Source organism: Enhydra lutris, unplaced genomic scaffold, assembly GCF_002288905.1.
Source record: "Enhydra lutris kenyoni isolate GAN:26980312 unplaced genomic scaffold, ASM228890v2 scaffoldscaffold25, whole genome shotgun sequence".
Classification (NCBI taxonomy): domain Eukaryota; kingdom Metazoa; phylum Chordata; class Mammalia; order Carnivora; family Mustelidae; genus Enhydra; species Enhydra lutris.
Genome location: NW_019154109.1, coordinates 24,615,913 through 24,641,861, shown reverse-complemented (window position 1 = coordinate 24,641,861; position 25,949 = coordinate 24,615,913). Strand labels below are relative to the sequence as shown.

Genomic DNA, 25,949 nt, shown 5'->3' with positions numbered 1-25,949 from the left:
AAAGGCACTGCAGGGTTGGGAGAGAGGAGAGCAGGGCCAGGCGCTGGGCCCTAGATGAGTCCCTGACCCTTCCCCAGGCTTCCCCTCTGTCAACTAGGTGCCCCTCACTCTCCTGGATCCTCAGCCTCCCTCCTTTCCTGGAGAAACTCATCTGAGCCCTCACGGAGCCTCAAGATTAGCCTGTCCTGTGACATCGTCCCCTCATTCTCGCTCCAACCCCAGAACAGCTGCGTCTTCTTCCTTCCGATCTTTCTTCTGTGGTCCACCTTCTCGGAAGAGGGGGTCACATCATTCCCTCTGCTACTTCAACTACATTTTAGCCTACAACCTATTAAAATGCCATGCCGTCCCCTCTATGCTTCTGATGAAACTACTCTTGAGGGACACCTGGGTGGCTCAGTCGGTTAAGCATCTGCCTTCAGTTCAGGTCATGATCCCAGGGTCTTGGGATTGAGTCCCACGTCGGGTTCGTTGCTCAGCAGGGAACCTGCTTCTCCCTCTGCCTGCCGCACCCCCTGCTTGTGCTCACTCTCTCTCTCTCTCTCTCTCTCTCTGACAAATAAATAAATAAATAAAAACAGAAAGAAAAGAGAAAAGCTACTCTTGATAAGATCACCGATGACTGATTGCCCATTTCAAAAGCAAATAGGCAGCCCTACTTTTGGAAAGTCCCCACCACTGCCCTGTCTTCCAGAACCCCACTCACCAGGGCATCCTGTCCCGTCTCCGTGCCATCCTGCCGCAGACGGATTTTCTGGAATGCTGGTGCTCCTCTCACCCTAGGTAGCATCCCCTTTGGCATTCCCCTCTTCTTGTCATTTATGTGATAAAATGTCCCAAAGCTTGGGGTCCCTTGGTTATGTATTACTATGGACTATTCATTAGCTTCTTAGCGCTTACCACGATTTGAAATAGGTCTTTATTTATTGGTTTATTTTCTGTCACCTCTCCAGTGAAGCTTTTATAACAACCCCAAACAAGCCACGCACCGATTACTTTATCCATCCAACCAACAGACAACTGTCTAATCCCTACGCTGTGTCAGGTAACGTACAAGACGCTGGAGAAACAAAACACCAAACAAAAACGGGAAGGTCCCTGCCCTCGCAGAGTTTGTGACCTGGTGACACAGGCCACAAAGCAACAAATAAAAATAGACTTCATAGGGGGACAAGCACTATGGAGATCATGAGAAACACAGAGAAATGCAGAACCAAGGGACTTAAACGAAGTCCTACAGGCCAGGCCTCTCTCCAAACAATCTTATTCTTAGGCTTCTGTTTAATTTACGTCTCTAAACAGCCTCTGCTCGATCGTTAATACATCCCTCCTTCATTTTCCTCATTTTCTACATACCTGGCACATACAGGAATTTAATAATTCTGTTTGATGATTAGAGGAATGAATGAGTGATTTAATTAATAAACCAACTGTTTATAAGATTCCATTTAATTCTCAATTTGAGAAATCCGCATACAACCAGGTATAATGCATTCTAGTTACTGCTGTATTACCTGAAATCTCTAGTTTCATTACACGCCAGTTCACAGAGATTAAATTCAGACCCACATTCCATCTCTCTAAAATTGAGCGGAGCCAGGTCTAAGTGAACCAAGTGTCGGTACCAGTGAGTGAAAGAGTACAGTACAGGAATATTTAATTTCCTTAAAAACCAAGATTCCATTCTCCCTTTTTTTTTGATCCAGCCAGGTCACGGGATAAACAAGAGGGAGTCCGTGGCTCTGAAAATCGGCGTCGTACCAGTGCCCCGCGGGGGATCTTCTCTCGCGGAGGCCGGGGCTCGCCTGAAAATGCGACACGGTTCAGAAGAAACCTTGGAAAAGGGTTATGCAAGGAGTGGACGGACAGCTGCTGGCTAGTCCCAGTGGAAGTTATGTTTGGAAGGTTCCAGTTCTGCTGCCAAACGTGCAGACAGCCTCCGGAACAAGCCACCAAGAGCGAACTCTGGGAGCTGGAGAGAGAGAAAAATGGATGCTTGTCTGCCTTTTTGTCATTCTTCCGGTGGGGAAGAACAGCTAAGCTAGAGGAACCACGGGGCCCACTGCAGCTGGGACGGGACAGGAAGGGATGGCGGCAGGATGGCTTCGTGGGTGTGGAGTCTGATAAACAGGAGGGATGGGTGTAGGCTAGCAGCTCTCTCTCTCGCTCTCTCTCTCTCTCTCTTTCTCACACACACACACACATGCACTCAGGCAATCCCCAAATCCAAAAAATTTCCCTTAAAACCACGGAATATATCAACAGCTGACCGTCGGAAGGCTGCCTGCAGGCTCAAGTATCCAGCAGGTGGGGCCTTGTTTTCCAAGAGCTCGTTCAACAGGACAAACTGAGAACTGTGACCTCACGGGGGTGTGAACACCAGAACCCAAGCAGCAGATGGTGTGATTTAGAGGAAAGGCCACTGCACCAGGAGCCTGCGGCTGGGGACAGCATCCCAGCTTCCCTCTTTATCAACAACGTGACCTTCACCTCTCTGAGCCTCCGCTCCTCACTATAAAAAGCAGAGGGGGGGAAAAATGCTCTCCTTACCTAACTTTTAAAATTGTTGTGAGGTCCAGTAAAGAGAATACATGTGAAGCCTCCTTGAAAATGGAAAATGAAGGTGCTTGGGTGGCTCAGTCGGTTGGGCGTCTGCCTTTGGCTCAGGTCATGATCCCAAGGTTCTGGGATCCGGTCCTGCACTGGGCTCCTGGCTCAACAGGGAGTCTGCTTCTCCCTCCACCCCTCCCTTCTTCTCCTTCTCTCTCTCCCTCTCTCACAAAAATGAAAAAATAAAATTTTTTTAAAAAAAGAAAAGAAAATGGAAAAAGATACCTTTTTTTTTCAACATGTCCTTTTACAGTAATGTCAATGAGCCAAGCACTGACCTGCACACTTTATAAATATTAACCCAAAATGACCCTGTGAGGTTGGTACTATCATTACCCACATTTTTTTAAAAAGATTATTTATATATTTATTTGACAGACAGAGTACAAGTAGGCAGAGCAGCAGACAGAGGGAGAGGGAGAAGCAGGCTCTCTGCCGAGCAGGGAGCCCAACACAGGGCTCGAACCCAGAACCCTGGGATCATGACCTGAGCCAAAAGCAGCCGCTTAACTGACTGAGCCACCCAGGCGCCCCATTACCCCCATTTTAGAGAGAGGAGACCACCACTGAGAAAGTAAGACCCTTGCCCACGGAAATGGCTAGTAAGTAACAGAGCAAGGATGTGATCCCAGACACCCAGTGTCCACAGTCTATGCTGTGGCCACTATACCACGCAGAGTTATCTACATGACAGAGAATCTATATTCTCTTACTCATATCAAAAGAAGTCAACAATAAGAGCAACCTTGTATAGTGCTCTGTATTTTACCAAAAAGCTTTCCGTGTTCATTTCCTTACTCAAGTCTCACAATAACCCTAGGAGGTTGTCTGCATATTCCCTTGGACGGGAAGGTAAGGAAACTGTGGCTTGGACATCTGTTCATAGTAGGACATGTGTTTCTGGTAATGGAGGGAGCTACGCAGTGCTCAAGCCAGCCATACCTACCTGTCCAACCCCTTCCATCAACAGACATGTATTATTGAAATGGAAGACGCCAACCAAGGTCAGAACCCAGATGAAAAGGAGCAGGCGTATAACTACTACCAGCCTTATGCATAGACAAACAGGAAAGCACCCCATGAAGCAGTATTTGCATTCTGTCCAAAATAATCTCCCATTCTAGGACCTCAGATTCTACTGTAAGGTAGTCATTCCTTTTTGACTGAACGCCCTTCAAGTTAAAAAGTATCTTTGAAAGAACGCCACATTCTCATGTACATCGCAAGGGAATTATTTCATAATATCCTGTCCAATTTGATAGATAGCTAAGACCAGGCTCCAGCCTATACCCAAGATAATATGAAATTCACAAGATGGGTTCAGAGTACAAGATAAGTGAGAAGACAAGACTGAGATGAGATCTTGAAAACGGGGTTATATAACTAATACTCTAGATAAATGCATGGATCCCAGGTGCATAGAGCCCCAAGGGAAACAGAGGCACAGGGACCAAGGAACACTTCTACCAAAAATCCAAAGGAGGGTCTTCTGGAATGTTCTTCCTCTTTGGGTTTCCAAAGTATACCTCGCGGCACTGCCAACTGGTTTTCGTCTCTGGTCTCTGAGGAGCTGTGCCTGTATCTCTGTGAAGATGGCGGCCATCACTGTCTGTGGAAGACAGGCACAAAGGAATCCGTGCTACAATGTAGGAGGAGCAGAGAAAGGGGTGAGGGGAACCAGCAGCAGGGGAGGAAGCTCTCGATGGTTATGTTAAAAAGGATTTGTTCCACTGTCAAAACCAGAAAGCTCTCCCCAAGAGCCAGCTTTAGGGAAGGAAGCCTGAAATGAGGGAGAGGGGGCGGGTGTATTAAGGAGGCTCCTTGGAAAAGAGGCTGAAGTGAACGGGGAGAGCAGCATGGGGACAAAGGCAGGTACGGCTGCAAAACCCAATTCTGAGCTGTGATGGTCCACCACTGCCTGGGGGAAGAACAGACACCGGGCTCTGGCGTTTCTGCTGGGTCCCAGAAAGAGGGCTCCCATTCTCCAGGACAAGGACGGTCCTTTAAATCCAGGCCACTGGAGCCTTCATCCATCCTGGTTCTCCCCTGGGACTGCAAAAGAGCCCAGAGGCCACCAAGCTCCTGAAAACCATACACACCATATCTTCACCACCCAACTGCCCATTCCCTGCTCTGGGCCCCACCTTACCCCCCAAAGACATCAACTTCTTCTCCAGCATGGAGCCAGGGGCCCCAGGCCAATCTGGCATCGGCTCCTACTTAGGTTCAGGCTACTGGAGTGCTCGAACAAAGACATATTTGGACCCTCCTGCAGAGAGAGAGGGGACTGTTTCTGGGCCCAGAGGGAGCTGCCTTAATCTGCTGCTCAGTGAATGACAACAATGTTAAGAATGAAAATATGGTTTGGGGGGGATCATCCCCAGGAGCCCAACATTTTGGTATTTAAAGGAACTTTAATGAGCTTAAGAGGCTAATCTGGAGTTCAGGAGGGGGTGTTTTGTTTTGTTTTGTTTTGTTTTCAAAAATCCTTTTAAAGGTTCCTGAGGCTCTATAGGAAGGGGGCACCAGAACGGTGAGCCAAGGCGGGGCCCTGGTGTAGCTGAGGCGGCCTGGACAAAACCAGAACCGGAGAGAGGAAGCGGCTGGAAAGACCCCTCCCCACTGCAGCCACAGAACCCCGTGTTCCAGAGATGAAGGAGGGAGGGTTCTTCCCCGCCCGGAGAAGGGCCATGTCCAGGGAAGCAGCAAGAAGTTGAGAATGAATGGGGTATTCACATCCCATCAGGATCCCAGTTGGGTTTTTCACCAAATAACTCCTTCCGGTTTACTGGGGACAGCATCAGACTCAGGCTTCTCTGACACACACACCTCGAAAAAAAAATCCATCTAGAGTGGCAGGACATAAGGTGGCATCCACAGAGGTACCCAGCACACTCAGAAGACATGCAGGCGTCCCTGGACGGTCACCCAAAGAGCAAGGGTCGGGATCGCGCAAACCGGAGGGGTGTGCCCTTGCCAGCGACTGAGCTGAGCCGTAACTGGGTGGCCATGGGACAGGACTCCGACCTTTGCATCCAGAAGACTAATTAGTTTCCTAGTTTCCTCCACGTAAGCAAACCAAAAGAGGACTCAGGGTCCACAAGGATGGCCTGGAGGGGGGGGGAATGAGGCAGCTGATGAGATGGTATTTAAGTATGATCTGATGCTGGCTAGAGTCAAGTTACTAGAATTCCACAGGGCATAGGGGAGTGAGGGGGAGTGAGGGGGAGGCAGAACCGGCCGGGGCCAGATGTGAGCCCCAGATAGAGCATGTGGTCCATTCCCAGCAAGGCGAGACGCTGAAGATATCTGTCATACGCCCAGAGTTTAACTGGGTCTGTCAGGCACGGTAGGCCGACCCGCCACGGGCCAGACCTCCATCAGGGCTGGTCCGTTATGGGACACTAATGATCGAACACCAGTCTAATAGGGTGGGGCGACATGGGAGTCAGAAAGGCCGGACATCTGTACTGTTGTCTAAAACTGGGATGCCCAAACTGGAAGCTGGCAAGGCTGGGAGACACCAGACTCCTCCATGGAGTTTCAGGCCATTTTGTATTTTTAGTTGCTGTGACATTACGGCACACTAACGGGGAACCTGGCAAAGGCTTCCTTCCATTCTGGCTAATCCCAACCTGGCGGCCGGTGACAGGCTCCACAGAGGACTCAGCTGCCTCGGTTTGCCAGTGGAGAAGAACAGCCCAGAGGCAGGTTTCAAAGGTCCTTTTTTTTTTGACTATCCAGCTGGGGCTATCTGTGATGGGACCAGATCTACACACAAGGTGGGAACCGACCGAGGCCCGCTGTTTTGTTCCTTCCATAAAGTCTTTGCTAATGCTGGGGTGTTTCTGCCACATTCCAGTCCAATCTGCTGTATAATGCCAAAAGAAACTTAATCCCCATCCTAAGTCTCATTTTATTTATTTTCAGTAGTGTGAAAACAAACATGTAGCAAGGGGACAGTGTTTACACCTCCTTTTTACCCCGTATAGCTCTAATCCTACTGCTAATTAATGCCAGGGCCCGTAGCAATTTTATTAATTTCGTCTTGGTTAAAAATATAGAGACAGATAATTGGGCTTGACTAAAATAACAATTTGACATTTGGAAGGTGTTGCCTTCGTTTCAGGAAGGCGGGTGGCCGCGTGTCATCGAAAACATGACAAAGAGGCCCAAAGCTGCCGCTGACACTGGTCAGCAATAACATAACTAGTTCTAGTTGCGATAAACTGACGAAAACGTCCCACGTCTTGCTAACCAAGAACTACGGAGACAATGGAAATCCCCAGCCGGTTTTCCTGTAGGTTCCAGTAAAACAGGGCACACAGGAGAGAAGGGCCTCGAGTCCCTTGTCCCCTAAAATTATTTCCTTCGGAAACCTTTCTTCATTTTGCCCCTAAAATCACCAACTTGCCCACAGCAAAGCTACACAGGTGCTGGTAACAATATTGTCCCACACGTCACTAAGGGACTTTCAGAAAAACACAGTGTTCCTAGGGGGCAGCCTTAGGCCTGCTGGAAAGAGGACAGGGCCCTCCAGGACAGGGACCCTGCTGTTCTGTGCAGAGGCTGAGAGAGGCACACCACCCCCAGGGTCCCCCAGTCCTAGATCTCAGCCCACAAATGGCTTACCAAGAACTTCCCTCTGAAGATGGGAAAGGACATTGAAAAATCCACATCAGAAAGATGTTTAAAAAAAAAAAAAATTGAAAAGCCCTCAAATAGGGCTAAAGGTTCACAGTTATGGCAGAAATTATTTTTAAATCTTTCCACGTGGTTGCACACCCTCCCCCATCGTTCCCCCCCCCCCATGTGTTGTACAACTGTGTTCCACACTCAAGGGAGCAGGATTCCGTATGGGTTATTTTGAACATGATGGGATTCATCAATGACGTGCTGTACGGGCGTTGACTCGAAGAGGCTTTACTAAATTTCTGATAATATAACGAGTATTTTAAGTCCTTGCCTCTTGTCTTGCTCTGAAATGCTATGACCCACAATTTCTCCCACTGTCAAGAATAATGAGCTGATAATTTAGGAAATGGAGTTGTTCTCGTTAGAGGAAGATTACCTGCTCATGACCTCCAAAAAACTTTTTTCCAGAATTAGAAAGCAACGACAACGAGGCCGCTGTAAAACCGGTAACGGTATTTTGGCAAATACAAAAGTTATAAATGAGAAAAATGAAACCGAAAGGCAGGACAAACTATGAACTTTGAGAAGAGCTCCTGTCACTGAAATCTAAAAGCAAAAGCAACTCCTTAGCTCGGGGGATGACCAAAGTCCCAAGACTCTGTCGTATGTACAACTGGACTGGATAAAGAACTTTTTATAATGTGCTCCACTTATGCAGGGATCAAAAGAATCCCACAATGTTCGTACACAATTCCCAGAATACTATTAATATCTACTCGGGCTGTCTAATTTTCTTTCAAGATTTTAAGTCTTAGATTCCAAGGAAGTCCTACCCAGGGACCAATCCATATAAAAAGAGAAAACACCTCCGAGCAAGGACTGTTTCCAATCACCCTCCAAGTAAAAAAAGAGATTACTTGGCCTGTACCAACACCCAGCCACGGCCCGTGGACGGGGCTGATCCCGAGCTACCCCCCTGCAATCTAATGCAGACATCAATTTATTACCTAGCTGTGTCTGATTTTTATATTCCTTACATTTTATTATGCCAGGAGTGGAGCAAAAATCTACAACCGCCTCTGTAATTTCATCTGTGGGCTCCCTTCTAGGAGTAACTGCATGCCCAGTTTTGATCTGCGAGTAATGTCACAGTAATAAAACCAAACTAATTCTTCTCCCTACACACACACACGCACACGCACACACATCCTACGCTACCTTGATAAAAATGCAGAATTAGTCCATCACTGGTCCTAAGAGAGATCATTACCCAGGCCATTTTCTCTGAAGGGCTGCCTGCCAATCAGCAGGGCGAAGGCAAGACAGAGAAAGTTCTGAATGTGCTATCGGCTTTGCCCCCGTTTTTGTCTTTGGAAAATTGGTCTGCTCCAAGAGAAAGGGGAGAAAACACGGACCGGCCCTCTGAGGCAAGGTCTCCCAAGGCCTGGGATTTGCTGACATGTGGGGAGTTGCGACGTTATGAGAACAGCCCCGATGACAGCAACGCTATTCCACTCTGCTCCTAGGATGTCCAGAACAATCTAAGGGACCATGATAAACTTCGTCTGTGAGAGGAGAGGGCCCCGGCTGACGCACCGAGCTGTGAGGCACATGAAAGAAACAATAAAAACTTGATTTAAATGTGGGATCCTTTCCAGAAAGCTTAATTATCTATTGTATTACCACATTCCCATTATTCAGCAGCCTTGTCTGTCTCCAACTGAAGTCCAACTACAGTATTTGTTTGGAACAAATTCAGGGAAAACTCCAAACTACCCAGATCACAGAGGACTCCGTGAAATCAGGAACAACAGTTACATAAATAGAAGCCCCCTGGACTGGAAAATATCTGGGTCGTCTGCTAACTTTCAGGCACACTGAAAACAGGGGAATCCAGTTTCCAAATATCCATACCTATAGCTCCCTCCTGTTTTAAATCCCTGGGTACAGCTTCAGCAATTCTGGAAATGTATCATCCCACCTAACTAGTGATTTTACTTTGATGACCTGTCATGCTCAAAAAAGATCACCTCCAGCTCTTAATTTCTGTGGACACGCATAAATCACTGTTCGGCGCTCTGGCCTTAAATGCTTATTTGTTTTGGATGATCAGAAGATAAATGGCTCCTAAGGGTGTCATAGTGTATGAGACAAATATTTAACAAAACATCCCGAAGTCTGAAATGAATGGCTGTGTCTCAGATGCCAGTGTCCATTCCATTTTTTTAAAATTAGACAAATTTGGTGTTTGACACCAAGGAGGTGTCACCACAGCTGATAGAGTAGGATTTGGACTGTTTAGCTGGTCACCTGACACCAGGGACAGGCAGCTAATAATTCAAATGCAAAACCGCCCACAGCCAGAAAAGCACCTACAAATGGCTAAAACAAATACAATGAACTCTCTTTGTTCATACTGCGTTCCTGACCTTCCCCAAGACTGCAACTTAGCTGTACGTTCTTTCATGCCGACATGTAGGAACAGCCTTTAAACTCGGCGAATCAGGAGAGCCAAGTGTGCCTGACCTGCATCTGTCTTCACCACCCGCTTCCTCATTCACCCCCACGCGGTCCCACCACCTCACCTCCGGCTCTTTTCCTTGGGTGGGCCTCAGACTTTAAAAAGATCCACCCAAAAGGTCAAAATTATTTTTAAATAATTGATGCGTGCAAGAGGGAAAAAATTGCTCTCTGTGACTGGCTCCTGGAATCAGCAGCTGAAAAGGTCCCTCTAGACGACAGCGATCCGGTCATTCCCGAGGACTCCCAGGCGATACCCATTCCTGCGCTTAGAGGAGGCTGCTGAGAAATCCCTGATAGCTGGGACAATGCAGAAGGCAAAGGGGCTGGGCGGCAAGCCCCCTGAGGGCAGCTGGGACTAGGTCTCAGAGCCTCTCCTCACCCAGTCCCCCCCCCCCCCGCCTCGTACGGAGCAGCTTGATGATAACGGCCGCTGAAAGAAGGGATTTGTCTGGAGCCTAATTTTGAAACAAACAACCACAGCAACCACCACACATGTCGATGTCCTGAAGATGATCAGCTATATTAAAACCCCATTTTGTTGGGAAAAGAATGAGGTTGGGACGGGGAACAGAGGAGAAACTTCAAAACAAAACAAAAAACGGAGGGGTTGGGCGCAGACCTGTGCCGACAGGGTGCCATGAGCTAAAGGAGCATGAGCAACTCCATTTTGGACTTGTGTTTCCGAAATAGATGTTAAAATTAAAATTAAAATCCCTCATTGTAACAGCAACACCTCCCGGAACAATGCGGCTCACACTCCTCTCTACAAAACCTTCTTGGCTCTGGCCAACAGCTGGCAAGTTGATCCCTGCAATTTCCCCTCTGCAGAAATAGCTGTGATCGAGGAGAACTGACCTTAGTGGGCTCCTAATAAGCAAAAACCCGAGCCAAACCTGGGGGGCTGAGACGGAGGGTCATTGTTGTGTTAAGTACTTTACAACAACTGTTTCTTCCCCTCTTGACACAGCCTGACTTCCTTAAAGAAGATCTGACTGGCCAGACAGCTGTGTTGACCCTTAAGCCTTCTTTGATTCGTGATTTTTTTTTTTTTAACAAACAGAATAGAAATTCACAACCCAAATCCTTTCCTAAGCTCCAATACTTTTGAATTCACTAGTGTTGTGCCTGAAGGATGTGGACATTTCGGTAATCTATAAGCAGAAAGATAAAGATTGGGTCTACACAATCCCAAAACCTTCAGATGAAAAGCAAAATGGGGAGGGGATGGGATGGGGGGAGAGACAACCAGAAGCTTTATGCAGAGGTGATACTTGAAGTTCTGTGGGCAAAATCTGCTTAATGCCCTAAAAATTGCACTTTTCCCTCAGACACTGTGGCAACAGACAGACAACCAAGAACAGATACGGGCATGTCTTCTTTAAAAAATGTTAACCATAATTACCACTTTGCAAAGTGGCCTTGTGTTTTCGTTTCTTTATTCATTTCTGTATCTACCAACACTTCCCAAACAGAACATGTATTCCTTTTAGTGCTAAAAATGTAAAGTGATCTTTTCAAAATGCCCGGTACCCCTTCCGCACGAGGGTTAAAGTCAAGCAGAGGATGGCAAAGCAGCCCGGGGATGCAGAAAAAAAAAAAAATTGTGTGTGTGTGTGGTCACTGGGTATAAACGCTTTGCCAGTCTTCAGTAAACCTCACAGCCCAGGCAACACTGGAAGGAAGATATTTCTGTTCTCTCTCAGTGTTGTTGTTGTTGTTGTGGTTGTGGTTACATGGAGAGTTGCACACACATCTTGTCTGTGTTTTCAATAACGTGATAGGAACAGCTTTTCCTGCGCACCACCCCGCCCTTGATTATCCTCACGCACAGTTGTCTCTTATTCACCAGTAACAAATGCCGAATTCTCCTGCGCGGGCGCGCATGTCCACTGGGCCACACACACCAACCCAAGTGTGCAAAAAACGAGGCCTGCGTTTCAGCCGCTTTTCTCTCCTTTAGTACCATGCACAGCTTTGGGAAATCAGTGTCCCCACTGACTAGCCGTTTGGACAGGGAAAACCAGGTCCCTCTCCATGGACCCACTAAGCAGCTCCGGGCCTGCCTGGCGAGAACCAGGAAATCCCTCTAACTCCCACTCCCGGCTGCGTCCAGGCTTTAGGCATTACAGAAACCTAGGTTCCAAATAATCTACTTTCTTAAATACCTGCCGCCTAGTTCTCCAAACACACCCGCACGGTCAGGTCGGCAGGAGAGAAGTGAATCCCGTGCAAGGCTGCACGACACACCCACGCGGGAATTCGGGGTGGGGTGGGGAAGTGTGCGGTGCAGGAGGGAGCCTCAGATCGGGCCCCTGCGCCCCAGGGTTTTCTAGAAACGGGACAGGGGTCGCGGACTGTGAGAGAAAAGGCAAACAGGGTGCGCGGAGCTTGGAGGGGCAGCCGCGCCGTTTCTGAGCCCAGTCTATCGCGACGCCGGGGGACAAAGCCGCACGGGCACCGCGCACAGGGGACGGAAGCCGCGGGAGCAGAAAGCTGGCGGCTCGCTCGGAGTGCCTTGGTGGCGCAGACACGTGGCGGAGACGGAGCGGGAACCCCGCGCGCAGATGTGGGCCACTGGCAGCCCGCGGGGCACCCCAGGGAAGGGGAGAACCGGGACCCAGCCGGCAGGACAGGGGTCGAAGTCCTCACACAGGTGTGTCCTCCGGGAAGCGCGCGGTGGGAGTACAGGAGCCCGGGGGGACTGCGCACCCGGGAGCACACGGCGGAGGGAGCCGGCGCTTGCGCCCCTGCGACCCGAGCGGTGGCAGCGCGCCCCGCGCGGGTCTCCGCGGCCCCGGGAGAGGGCAACCCGCAACAACCTGGCGGTGAATCGGCCTCGTGCGTTTCTGGGCTAGAGGGTGCCTCCGCGCCTTCCGGAAGCGTATGGGGGTAAAAGAGGACCGAGTCTCCCGCGCTTGCTGGTGCCCTTTTTGGGGTAGGAGGGTGCGCTCCGGAGACGCGATCACTTACTTCTCGTAGTCATACTTGCAGTAGAGCTTCTTGTCCCGGTAGAAGCAGGTGGTCTCCAGGGGCTCTTTGCAGGAGGCGCACTGCACGCACTGCTCGTGCCAGAAGCTGTCGTTGAGCCGCAGCAGAAACCTGTCCGAGATGACCCGTTGACAGCCCTCGCAGACAGACTTGGGGCTCACCGCTCTGCCTACAGCAGCAATAGACGTTCTCAGGTCAATCGCGCCGGCCCAGCATCCCGGTCAAACCCGGCCGGGACCCGCTCCGATCACTCGCCGCCCGCGGATTTCCCGGGCGGCCCCCACCCCGGGAAGCCCTCGGCTCATCAACCAAACCGAGCTTTAGAGAACGGAGAAGAATCAAACCAGGTGTTGTTTCTAACAAACGGCAACTCTACGGGAAGGTTTAAATTCTACCGGGGGAGGGGACGGAAATCAGTAACAAGGGGACTTAATTATCAAACCTACCCAGGTATTCGCGCAAACGTGCGCCCAACTAGTAAAATCAGACGACAAATAAATCTGCGCTCCGGGATTTATCATGTAAGCCTTAAGTCACTCACTGCGCTTGTCTCTTTTGACTATTAGGAAAACCGTGAGTCTATAAAAAGAATTTGGGGGCACTCGTTTTGTTTTGTTTTGTTTTGTTTCTTCTTTTGCTATAACGCGATTCTGTTGTATTTTTGAGGGAAAACTTTGAAATTTTAATTTTTCTCCTAAAAAGTCTCAGACGTACAGAAAAATACCATCTCGCTCCAGGCAAACTCGGTATTGTTCAAAGCAATGCACGCCCAAGTGCTGTACCTTGGCTGGAGTACAAGTTGCGGGTGGGTTTACACGTTTAATATTATGTGTATATATGTATGTAGACATATACATAATTAAGAAGCATCAAAATAAGAGGGGTAAAAAAGGAAAGAAGCGGGACGCGGAGATGCGGCGGGAATTCCCGGAATCCCGCACGCTCAGCTACCGCGCGTTCGAGCAACACCCACCCCAAACCCACTCCACGCAAACAGGGAATGCTCTCTACCTTACCCCTTGGACTTTGTCTGTTTTGCTCCTTTATTTTGCTGGTGGGGAGGATGCCCTTTTTTAGGATGTGGGAACGCTTGGCTGCCTTTGTCGGCACATTTCACAGCTATTTAAAGAAGGCCTTGTCCCCTGATAACAATACTCTTGCGCGTGGTGTCCCAAAGGGCCTGACCCTTCCCCCACTTCCTTGCTACACTCCTGTCGCTTTTTCCCTTGGGGGATCCTGTCACCAGCTCCTGAGTGGGGCCAGTCGCCTTGGGGCACACAGGGAGGGCTAAGAAAAGTAGCGAGACACTTCTTAATAGTATGATTCTCTGTTCTGCCCTGTCTCGGCGTTCAGGGCCAGGACCCGGGCATTGGGAGTCGCCCGGAGCCGCGCGGAGCGCACACTACGGGCCGCGACGCCTGCCGTAGCCACAAGGTCGCGTGCGCTCCGTGCCAGGGCAATGCCAGCTCTGGCCCCCCGCGCTCTTCCGACGCTGCACGGAGTCGAGAAGTTTCCCAAATAGGGGTTGAAAGGGGGGAACGCAGTGTGCGTGATTTCATTTCATCTGGGGAGCAGGGGGGAATTCCTCTCCGGCTATGGTTTCTCCAGCCAGACTGTCTCATCGCCTTCACCCTACTCTAGCGGCTCCGAAGGACCGAAAGAGGCAAGAGGTTTAAATGACAAAACGAAAATCTCCCCCGCTAAAATATTAAAGCACCCGCTGCCCACAACTGAAAAGCACCAAAGTATTCGGGGTGGCAGGTGGAGTTGAGAATCCTCGGCCTCAGATGAGCGAGCCCCACGCGAAAGGACACCCTTTCGAGGCCCTTGGCTAGCGGCTCCTCCGTGGTCGCTGCAAAGGGTTTGGGGAGGCTGAGGGGAACCCGCCGGCCTCGAAGTCCCGCTCCAGTTAATTAAAACCGAAGCGAGGGCCCTGCGGTGCGGGCTAATCCCCGCGCTGCGCTGCCCACCGGCCCGGAAAAGCCCTTCGGCGGTGCCCGAGGCTGAGATTGCGGCTGGAGTTGGTGGGGACGAGAAGCCGCTTCGAACTTGGGCGCCTTGGGTTTCTTATGCTCGCCCCTAGGCCGCCGAGAAGCCGGCGGCATTTACGAGATGTCGATCAACTCCGTGATTAAAAATCCAGCCCCGAGTATTTTTAATCACTTGCCGCTCAGACCCCGCGAGCAATCTCGCCCGCCCCTCGCGGCTTTGGGGAATTCGGTGCCCGGCGCGTGAGACCTGGGGCGGCTTGTCGGCTTGGGTTAGGAAGGACCCACAGGGACTGACGGACAGACGGAGCGTGGGCTCAACCGAGTGCAGTACGCAGGGCGCTGGCTCCCTTACTGCCGAACGGGTCCCGGTGGGCTGGGCTGCAGAACTGGGGTCTGCTGGAAGGAGGGTGCGTCTGGGGAGCACGGCCTGAACACTTACCCAGCAGCGAGGAGAAGGACGCCGAAGTCTCGATGGCGCTTTGGAAGTTCTCCTCCATCTTCAGGCCGTCCAGCATGTTGGGACCGGGCCGGGAGGACCTGCAGAGGAGAGGAAACGATGCTTCTGGGGTCCGTGCCCTCTGGGACCGGGAGCCCGCAGCCGCCACACTCCTGGGAAAGGACGGAGGGAGTGTCCAGGGTCACCAGAATGAGCCGGGAGGGGAGAGTCCAGCCAAGAGAAACGTGGGGTGGGAGGAGAGAGAGGAGCCACCGCGAACTGCTCTGACTGATCTGATTTCACTTGAAGTCAACGCGTTTTGTACTCAGACCTCCGCCCCCTAACTGCGCTTCTCCTTCTCTTGCCCCCCCCCCCCCCCCCCACACACCCCCCCTCCCCCCGTCCCCAGCCCCAGGTTTCCCATCCCGAGTCCGACTCCGCCCTAACCTGTACCAACGCGGGCCCTAGGGACAGCTCTGTGGGAACCCAGCGACGCGGGGAGACCGGGATAAAAGGAGTGGGTGTTCCCCTCGCGGGGCCGGGCTCGGGCACGCGGGGCTGCGAGGTCTACGGCCCGCGCCCCGACCGGCCCGGGGCGTCCCTCACCTGCCTCCGCCCAGGCGGGGCCGAGAGAGCGAGCCGGAGCGCGCCCGCCTGCTCGCCGACCCCGGGCGCCGAGAGCTGCTGGGGGCGCGCGGGGCGGTCCTCCCGCCGCTCGGCTGGTGCCGGGAACGTCTGCAGGAGCGCAGAAGTCGCCTCGGGGAGGAGCCGCGGCTGGCCCTGCTCACTCTTGGATGCATTTCAAATCAACTTTCCGAAACGCGCCCGCCCGAGCCGGAGCCCCGGAACGCGCAGCCCTCCTTACCTGGTGGGCGAGCTCGCTCCCCTCGGCAGGGGCGGGAGGAAGCCGCCGGGCGCCGCGGGGAGCTGCGGCCGGGACAGGCGTAGGCCCTCGAGGCTGCAGCCGGCGCGTCCGGGAGGGAGCCCGAGCGAGCGCCGGCCCCTGGCTCCGCTCCTCGGCGCGCCGGGGCCGGGCCGGGACGTGGCCGCAGGCGGCCGGCCTTCTCGGGACGTCCTGGCCCGCCGCGTCGCTCCTCGGGGGGCGGGGACGGCCGGGGCTGCTCCGAGGCCGGGAGGGAGGGCGGAGGCCCGGGGTCTTGGGTGCGAGTCGGGCCCTGCTGCGCCGGGGCGGATCCGGCCGCCGCGGACAGGGGCAGCGGCGCGGCGCGCGGCGGAGGGAAGGGGTGGGGTGCGCGGGGAGGCGGGCTGGGAGCGCGCCCCTGGAGCGGCCGCCGAGCTCCCTTTCCCGGCCGGGCTGTGCGGCCCAGCTCGCCGCGGGCGCCTCGCAGGCACGCAAAGTTTCCTCCCCTCCACGTGCAAGGGCTCCCTCTGGGCGCTCGGGCCGGGCCGCCCCCCTGACCCCCGCGCCCCCGGCTCCGCCGCGCTCGCACGCCGCGTTCCCCGGCCGCTCTCCGCCACCGCAGGCGACGGCAGCACCGCAGCCCTCCCCGCGCCGTCCGAAGCGCCAGGAAGCTGTTGGCTGCGTGCGGTTGATTGCGGGGACCCCCCAGAGCTCTGAGCTCTTCAGTCCCCTTCTCGGTCGGCCGTGGCTCCCGTAAAGTTCCCGACTTCCGCCGGGCTCCAAACCCGCAGAGCGGTTCAGATGGAACCGGTTCACGGATGGGGGGTGCAGAGGCCATAGGAGTCACGGCCAAAGCTCGAATCGGGCTCCCAGTAGAGACTAGGTGGGATCTGACCCCCAGACACTGAATCCTCAATGACACTGAGTCAGCTAAGGGGGCATACTTAGGGGAGCAAAGTCAACTCCCTACATCTCCTAACCTTAGCTTTCAGCCGTCGACCTTTAGCCCCTCCAGGAGCAGGAACAGGGTCTTAATCATCCGTGTACTCCAGGAGGTGAGCTCGATGCCTGGCCCCCAGAGGATACTCAATAAATAAATCATAACGCGGGCTAACATTTATCGAACATTTTATTATGTGCCAGGCTTGGTTACACAGTTAACTCATTTAATTTTTACAGCAACCCTGTGAGGTGGAGACAATTATTATCCCAATATTACAGGTGAGGAAAACGGGAGCAGAGTGAGTACCACGGGAAGGGTCAGTTCGGCGGGATTCTCTGGGGGGGGGGGGCCTCAATTCCTGACTTGTAGGGAACTGAATTGGAGTTGCCAGGCACTTTGACAGAGTGAACCTGGGCAGGCTCAATGCCACAGAGCCAGCGCTTTCTGTTCCTTTCTCCAAGGACAGGACCACTTCCTTATTTTTAAAGAAAAAGTGCTGGCAGCTCGGGCTCCAATGTGCTGGGGGGGGGGGGGGGGGGGGGGGGGTGCCTTGACCCCACTCACTATCCTAAGTGCTTTCTGCCAGCAGCCACAAGCCAAACACAGAATATGACTTCAGGGAAACAAGGGAAAAGGGCAAAGAGTTTAATACTTTACATCTGAATGCTGCTTTATACTTTCCAAGATACTTTCACATACATGATTTTTGCTTGATCTTTACAACAAACCTGTGAGGTAGGCAGAACAAATAATTTTATCCATTGTTTCAGATGAATCTTTGGGGCTTAGCAGGGCTGGGAGATTTCTCTGATGTTGCCCAGATGGTTAGTGGCATGTCCCCTGACACCTGTCCTTTGTCCTTTCTGCCACCCCAGGAAGACTGTGTGTGGGGGGGGGGGATATGAATTATGAAAGTATTCTTAGGATAACATATAAAATAGAAGTCAGGCAAGCAAAACATGGAGACGAGCAAATACAAGCATAAGGAATTTTTTTTTAAGATTTTATTTATTTATTTGACAGACAGAGATCACAAGTAGGCAGAGAGGCAGGCAGAGAGAGAGAAAGGAGGAAGCAGGCTCCCTGCTGAGCAGAGAGCCCGATGTGGGGCTCGATCCCAGGACCCTGGGATCATGACCTGAGCCGAAGGCAGAGGCTTTAACCCACTGAGCCACCCAGTCGCCCCTATAAGGAATATTTTTAAATGCCCAACAGAGTTTTGGTTTCACTGAAGGTCTTGAATTTATGAACTATGTTCAACTACTGGTAAGAATATTCCTTTTAGAGAATACCCTGGAAGTGGGTAGGTCCTCATCTGATCTGGGACGCAAATCCCTCAAAGTGTCTTGCATTTGGAAGGTAGCCTGATCAGCAGAGATCACTCACAAGTGTTGGGTAGGGCTGCCTTTCCCCCAGCTGGCTCTTGGGCACCTTCATGATGGGGACTGAGTCTCATAATCACATTGTAAGCCCTGGGGTCCTTAGTGCAGAGCCAGGCACATATATGTGATTAACATATGCCACTTACTTAACCGCGGGATGAGCGTTGTGCTCACTGGCGGGGGGGGGGGGGGGGGACACTCTAGAAAAGGTGAAACCTCCCAGGGGCAGGAATCCAAGGACCTCACTTTCATGGCCAGCTCTGCCACTGAGTCAGGCGGGCCAAGTTCGCCTTTCTGTGCAACTGTACTTCCTGTCCACAATGAAGGTGTTATACTCACTCGGTGGCCCCAAAGGCCTCCCCAGTCTGCGGTCTGGGAAGCAATGGGGCAGCGTTGGCAGCAGAACCAGCAGCTCCTGATCATTCACTCTGCAGACTTGGTCCAGTGTAGACGCAGATGTGGCTAAGGGATGTGTCCCAACCATTCCAGATATGGCTTGTGTATCCGGGGTTCTCTCTTTTATGCTTTATCTTCCCTCTCTCAATGAATTGGGGATCATGAACCCCGCTTCTCCCCCAGTATCACTTCACTTTGGCCTGAGCCAGCCCAGTGACATCGTGGGTAGGCAGACAGATATCTGTCCAACTGTGAAAGATTCTCCCCATCAGGCCACATGGTTTTTCATTTTAGACTCAAATGATAGGATTTCACCTTCTTAATGACTGAAGAAGTCCTGAAGCTTTTTATGAAGGAGAAGCCATAGTCTCCCTTTTATCAGAAATACTGTTTTCTGAGAGTTTGTGGAAGTGAGGTAAACAGGCTTTAGAAGAGACACTCCGAATGACTGACTTCTAGAGATGGAAGTGACCTTGAAGCTCATCTGGTCCAAGTGTTAAGTTTATGTTGGGGCAAAATTCATTTCCCTAGCACGGTCACATCTGGTCTGCTGACTGCTCAGGGCTGGCCATTGGAAATGTCAAACCCTACTTCCAAGATCTGTCAGATGTGGGCAGAGCTGCCCTCTCTGTTCTGCTCCCTTTGTTTCTGAACCTGCTCCAGTGTTTCTCTGTCCCTCCTAAATCATGCCCCCTGGACCTGGTGCAGCTTTCCAGTGACCGTGTCCAGAGACCCGGGGCTCTCTCTGGCCATAAAACACCCATCAACACGAACTGGTTTGGGGTTAGCATTTTCAGCGGCTGCTGCTTACTCATCCTGTGTGTGTGACGACCAAAACCCCCTCTGTCCTTTTCCCCATGGGCCACTGGGAGGCCACATCTCCCCGAATTGCAATTATACAATTGGTGTTTGGCCCCAAGTGTGGAAACTTAACATTTATCCCTGTTAAGAGATAGGCAGCTATTCCAAACATCAGGAATCCTGTAACTTGAAGCAGATTCCAAGAGATCCAGGGACTGTGTCTGAAGCCTCGTACTTCGCTCTGAGGAAGAAATGGAGGGCCCTGGCCAAGTTGGTCTGGAAGCTGCCAGCATTGGAGGAAGATAGGCCAGGGTAATGAATAAGGAGCGACAATGAAGACGGGGCATCAAGAGGGTGTGCAGGGACCTTATAACCTGCCAGGACCCCTTCACCTGGGAGGAGGCCCTGGTCCTCTTTCAGTCCTCTGCCATCACCTGTCCTTTGTCAAGTAACCATCTGTGGAAGATTCTGGAAGACAAGCAGACCGGCCATTGGGTCACCCTTCCTATGGCAGAGAACACAGAAGCACCACCACCAGACTCATGAACGACTGTGGCTGAGATTTGAGTCGAGGAGAGAGGAACGGGTAGGCCCAGGCCCTCGCATGGTGGGAGGGAGACAGCCAGGGAGGGAGGACATCCTGCTACAGAGTGGAGATGACAGGAACATGTTTTTTTACTTTCCTTTTCTTGCTCTCATTTCTGTGTTTTATTAAGGGAAACACAAAGGGAAAATTGTGTTATTTTTTAAAAAAATGTCAAACTGCGTTTCCAGCGAGAGGAAAAAAAGCAGACACGTTACTGCCTCGACAGAGAAGGCCGTGCTCTGGAGGGGCTGCCGAGACCAAGACCAGTGTGGTGGGGGGCGCTGGAGCAGTGAACTCTCCTGACCTCAGAAATCTGCCCCAGGATTCCCCTGGTCCCGCACTCCCATTCGGATCTCTCAAAGGAGCTGAAGCACCACCGGGAGCTTCTGGGGGTGAAAGAGGGCATCCCAAACCCACTACCGGAATGGGGGGGGGAGGCGGTGAGCTAACAAAGGCACCATTTACAGCACCACAGTCTTTGGATCTGGTCTGGAATCATCTGCATGGCCCACTCCACCTTGCCATTGGGACTGTGCACTCCAAGAGGGCTCCATGGCCGGCTCATCAGTCTCTCCTGCGCCCAGCCCTACGCTTTCCCTCACCAGAGCCCCAGCAAGTATTTGTTAACTCAACAGAGAGTGTCCTTAAATTTTAGTCTATTCCACGGCATAACCGGGTGTACCAGAAAGAGCAGGCCTGGTGCTGGAAACACGGAGGCCTGAGTTCAAATCCCAGCTGTGACATTTAGGAACTGCTCAAACTTAAATCAGCCCAACACCAGCGTCCTATCTGGACAGGGAAAAGAATGAAACAGTCTTTAAGAGTTAACAGAAGAAATGGCTACGAAAACTCTAATAATCCCTCTGGTTCACTTAATGCTCGAACATCCTTTACGTCCCCATCTAGCCTCCTAGGGATCGAGCAGTTAGAGCTTCTGACGGAAAATCGTCTGGGCTTTGCCGTGTTCTCAGGAGCCCACAGGAGCGACGCCAGCATTCAGACACAGTCCTTGTGCTGAGCCATGACACTTGTTGCTGGGTAATTGAGGCATCTCTATGCCCCAGAGAGGCTGGGAGGGTGGCATTGGAGGGCACTTAGAGGTCACACAGAGCTGGGACTGATCATTGACTCTGCCCCTTATGATGACCGTGAGCAACTTCCTTAACCCTCCAAGCCTCAGTTTCCCCTTTGAATAACTCAAGGGAATAATTTGGGGTGAATTTGTTTGTGTTAAATGAAATAATACAAAATACCTAGCACAGGAATAGGGCAGGTAGTAAGAGTTCAGTGAATTTTAGCTGCTGCCACCATCACCATCATCATGAGACAATAAGCACCCCTGGGACCATATTTTACTTGTGTGTATGGCCCTAGTACTGAGCATGTGGGCGCAGGGGTCCAGAGTACGTGCCTTAAATTAAACAGAGCAACCAGTGAGGTTCCAGTAGAATCTGGCTCTTGATGCCACCCCCCCCCCAGGCTGAGAAGGGATTTCTTTTGGAAAAATCCCACCCGATCCGTACCAAGTCCCCAGATCGCAGGCTTCCTGCCCAAGCTTCTCACTTGTGGGCTCTAACAAGCCCCACTGCTGACATCTACATGTGATACTTCACACTCAATACCAAGAACCTGGACATAATGGGCGGGGAGCGGGGGGGGGCACAACGAGCGAACTCCCCAGGCACCCAGACAGAGAGCAATCTGTGAAGACATGAGGTTGGTCAGAATCTGCGCCTGGTTCCGATTCATGGGCCACCACATCTCAGTCGCTACGTGGTGAACGTGTCAGCGGATTAGGCAGAAGCCCCTGAACCCAGGGCCCTGGGGGATAGCTGGACGGCTGACAAAAGCCTTCTGCAGCCCTGGGGTACCCAGCACTGGGGTGCAGCACCTCCAAACGTGCCCATGGGGAGACACTGCCCAGGCCAGAGGCAGCTCTGGGCCGAGCAGGGACAGAGCCCCCCGCCACCAGCCCAGCACCAAGGCCTTAGCTCCTTAGAGGCATTTCCAGGAAGGGACCCCACCTGCCTCTCCACCCACTGGGTCCATTAAACCAGAGTGGCCTCTGAGAGAACACTGAGGAGACCCCTAAGCCCTGAACCTCCACGCTCTCAATTCTTCTGATGGGCATGCTGTGTTGCTTCATGCTAATTTACCTACATCACGTACCCTGCCTAGTTTCTAGGAAGGATTTGAGGTGTCATACAACTATTACCAATATTCTGATAGATTTCTTTCTGAGATTTTATTTATTTACTTGACAGAGATCACAAGTAGGCAGAGAGGCAGGCAGAGAGAGAGAGGGGGGGAAGCAGGCTCCCTGCTGAGCAGAGAGCCCAGATATGGGGCTCGTTCCCAGGACCCTGAGATCATGACCTGAGCTGAAGACAGAAGTTTCACCCACTGAGCCACCCAGGCACCCTTGTGATGACTTTTTAAGTGAAAATTATATGCTGGGAACAGAAAAGCAAATCATCCCCCAAAATAATAACTTGGGGCTAATATCTTCGTCATGACAGAACACGAAAGGTCACTCTGAGTTTACGGGGTGGCACAGAGAAAAATAAAGGCCTCCAAGATGGCTACGATCACGTCAAACTTCACATCAGTTACATTTGCGTGTCTAGCTGGCTTTAGGAGAGATTCCCAGGACAGAAGAGCAAAAATACATCATTCATGACAACAGAGGTTAAATCTGGGACCTCATTAGCAGTGTTGGAACATTTTTACTTTTCTATATGGACCGTACTTCTCTTTGTCTGAAAATAATTTCAGTTAACACGAAACTAAAGGTACATTCGAGCACTGGGTGTTGTATGTAAGGGATAAATTACTAAATTCTACTCCTGAAACTAATATTACACTGTCTGTTAACTAACTGGAATTTAAATAAAAATCTGGAACCAAAAAACGCTAAAGATAGATGCAACACACTACCAGATCAGGAAGAGAGAAAACAGAGATGAAGACGTGCTAACTATAGAAGAATTCATCGTTGCCTCTACAGGGCAGAAATCTTGTATGTGTCGCTCCTCAGTCTGATGTAACATAGCTCTGAGTACGTCCTTGGCACCTGTTACATGGGAATGTTTGAAGAAGTTTATGACTACTGTGATTGAGAGTCAGATCTGTGAGCTTCCTACTAGCTCGAGCAAAAAGGGACACAGCCACTCCACAGATATGTTTGTACTAGTGTTGGAGTTGCAGTGGTGGATCTGAGTAAGCAAAAAAAGAAAGTATATGGTTCATCCTCCGAGCTCTGGATTCCTGTGCCCACGTGCATATCTGGGGAGCCTTTCCACCCCAACCCACAGCTTACTGTCCTGCATAAAGTGATTCTATCCTGTGTGACTACATTAACGAGATCAGTTTTAAAAAAAAATTCTTTGACACATCTACAGTATAATCCTTCCCACCTTTTGTATCCCATACATAATTTATCTGCCACCCTTTTTGAACCTGCAAGGATGGAGAAAAGACTTGTCAGGAGGTTTTGGAAAGTGAAGGCATTCCAGGCAGACTGCAGGGCTTGAGTGAAAGCACAAAGGGCAAAAAGCCAAGGCGAGCCGGAGGATGTCTGCAAACACGGGGAAGTGGGCCAGCCGGGAGAGGCCTGAATACTAGACCTCAGAGTTTATCACTCTGGAGACAAGAGATAGCCTTTGAACGCCTTGGACTGGAGGAGTAAAATAATCAGGAGTATGCTCTAAGATGACAACATCTGGTAGCAGTGTGGCTGATAATTCAAAAGAAAAAAGAGGAAGGAGAGCAGATAGACTGTATCACTCTAGTATAAGTAAGAAATGCAAGGCCTGGGCCAGGACAGGGACAGCAGAAATGAAATCAAGGAGAATGCACGTAAAAGACATCTCAGAAACCGCGAGTCAACAAAGCTCGGTGTCTGCTTAGTCAGGAAGTGAGAACAGCAGAAGGAGAAAAGGAATCAAAGAAGCTTTGGGGGATAGGGGCACAGATCCAGAAGTGGGAAATGCAGAAGGTAGAGCGGCAGCGTGGGGAGGCAAGATGTTTGGTGACTTTTCAAAATGTTTTCACATTCATTATCTCATTGATTTCATATTCAAGTAGAGGGAGATCCACCCTGAACATCAGCCTGAAAGTACTCTGCCCCGGTCTGGAGCTGCCAAGTCCCAGTGATGAAACCTTTGCCTCGGATCCTCCCCACGACAGCAGGGCACCCACCTGAGGTGTCCTGGCCATTCCGGGCATCACGGAGTCCTCGCAAGGACTAAGCCATCCGGTCCTGGTTCTGTGCCAGTGGCCGCTGAGAGCCAGGTAGTGAAACACTCGGCCTGCCACGCTTGCCAGGAACACGGATGGGTGTGCCCCAGAGTTCAGCCAGAGTCTCCCAGAACATCTGGGCAGGGTGGGGAGGGAGGAGCACAGCCATCGGTTTCTTTAGCGACTCATCTTTCGTCCCACTGGGTAGCAGGCTCTGTCTCCACCACTGACTCACCCCCAGGCGCACACAGTGACTTCTCCCCAGGCTGCCTCTTCTCCCCTGAGCAGCAGCGCACAGGACTGCTCCCCTCCTGGAGGCAGAGCCTGGAGGAGAGGCCTCCCTGGGCACCGCGCTGAGCCTCAGCGGGATGGTTCTACCGACTTCACACAGAAAACACTGACCAGGCTGCCCAAAGTCAGCCCTGAGAGGGCCGTGGGGCTCAGCCAGTCTAACCCCCACTTCACAGACGGGGAGCCTCCTTGGTGTAGCCATCATGGCCCCATGCCCTCATCGCTGTGAATCCTCTGAGGGAGCCCCCCCCAGCCCCAGAAAAGTACAAACCTCCCCCCCCCCCCCCCCCCCCACCCCCCGCACCCCTCCCCCCCCACCCCGGGCCGGCCCCCCCCCCCCCCCCCCCGCTTGTGCCCTCAGCTGGAGTCCCCTTCCCTCCCTCCTCCAGCCGAACACTCACATCTTCTGCTCCTAGACAGGGACTTAGCCCTTCCTCTGGGTCCCTTCGCGGGCCCGTTGGCATTTACCACATGACATTACCAGCCTGCCTTTAGATGCTCGCCTCCTGCACTGGAAACACACACATCTGTGTCTTCCGGAGCCTCGTGTCCTCTCAGCCGGGCAGAGTCAGGTCCTGCTGACAGGTGGGGCAGGAAGAAGGGAAGAGGCAGATGCCAACAGGGCTCCCAATCAGGGACTAAAAACAGTGAAGAGTGTCCCCCACCAGGTAATCAGTCCTCGGGCATCTTCTCCAAGCTTCCGCACGCCCACCAAAGACAACACAAACACGGATCCACACCCCACTTCTTAACCCGAAAGGTAACACTGCTCTCAACTTTCTTCCGCCAAAGCCCTTTAGAATACTGCAGAGTTCCTCCTATGTGTCCTGTCTCCCTCTGAATCTCCGATTTATATATCCATGCGACTAAACGAAACCACACACGTTGACTCTAAGTTGTAACAGAGTGCAGCTTGCTTTTGGAAAGGATGGCGTTTCTGGGAAACCAGGCAAAAAACTCACGTTGTCATTAAAGCCATCATATTCCCCGTGCTTTGAGGGGGCGTGTTGTTTAAAGATATCTGGAGTGATTCTTCTCATCGCTGAGGAAGTGGTGTACTACGCGATTCTACGAACTGTGTATTAGGTTCCGATGGACAGAGCTGTGTGTTAGGACCCAGCACCACGCATTTAAATGACAAGAAGCTTCTCTGTCCCATTAGATCGCATCCAGAAGCCACTTGGATGATTTTAGCTCACAGTGGGATTTCCTAAGGACCTGAACTGTTGAAGACTGTAAATCAGGAGACCGTCACCTCTAGCCACG

General features: G+C 51.8%; 1 protein-coding gene across 1 annotated transcript in view; it reads right to left on the bottom strand.

The window, feature by feature from the left end:
• Positions 1-15,262, bottom strand: part of LOC111151156 (LIM homeobox transcription factor 1 alpha) — a 154,343-nt gene extending 139,081 nt beyond the window's left edge. Inside the window, exons 1-2 of the mRNA XM_022508949.1 lie at positions 15,187-15,262; positions 12,739-12,925 (exon numbers count right to left, since the gene is read on the bottom strand). Of these exons, the coding sequence (XP_022364657.1) occupies positions 12,739-12,925; positions 15,187-15,262 (263 nt within the window). The remainder of the gene's footprint in view (positions 1-12,738; positions 12,926-15,186) is intronic.
• Positions 15,263-25,949: the final 10,687 nt, after the last annotated feature.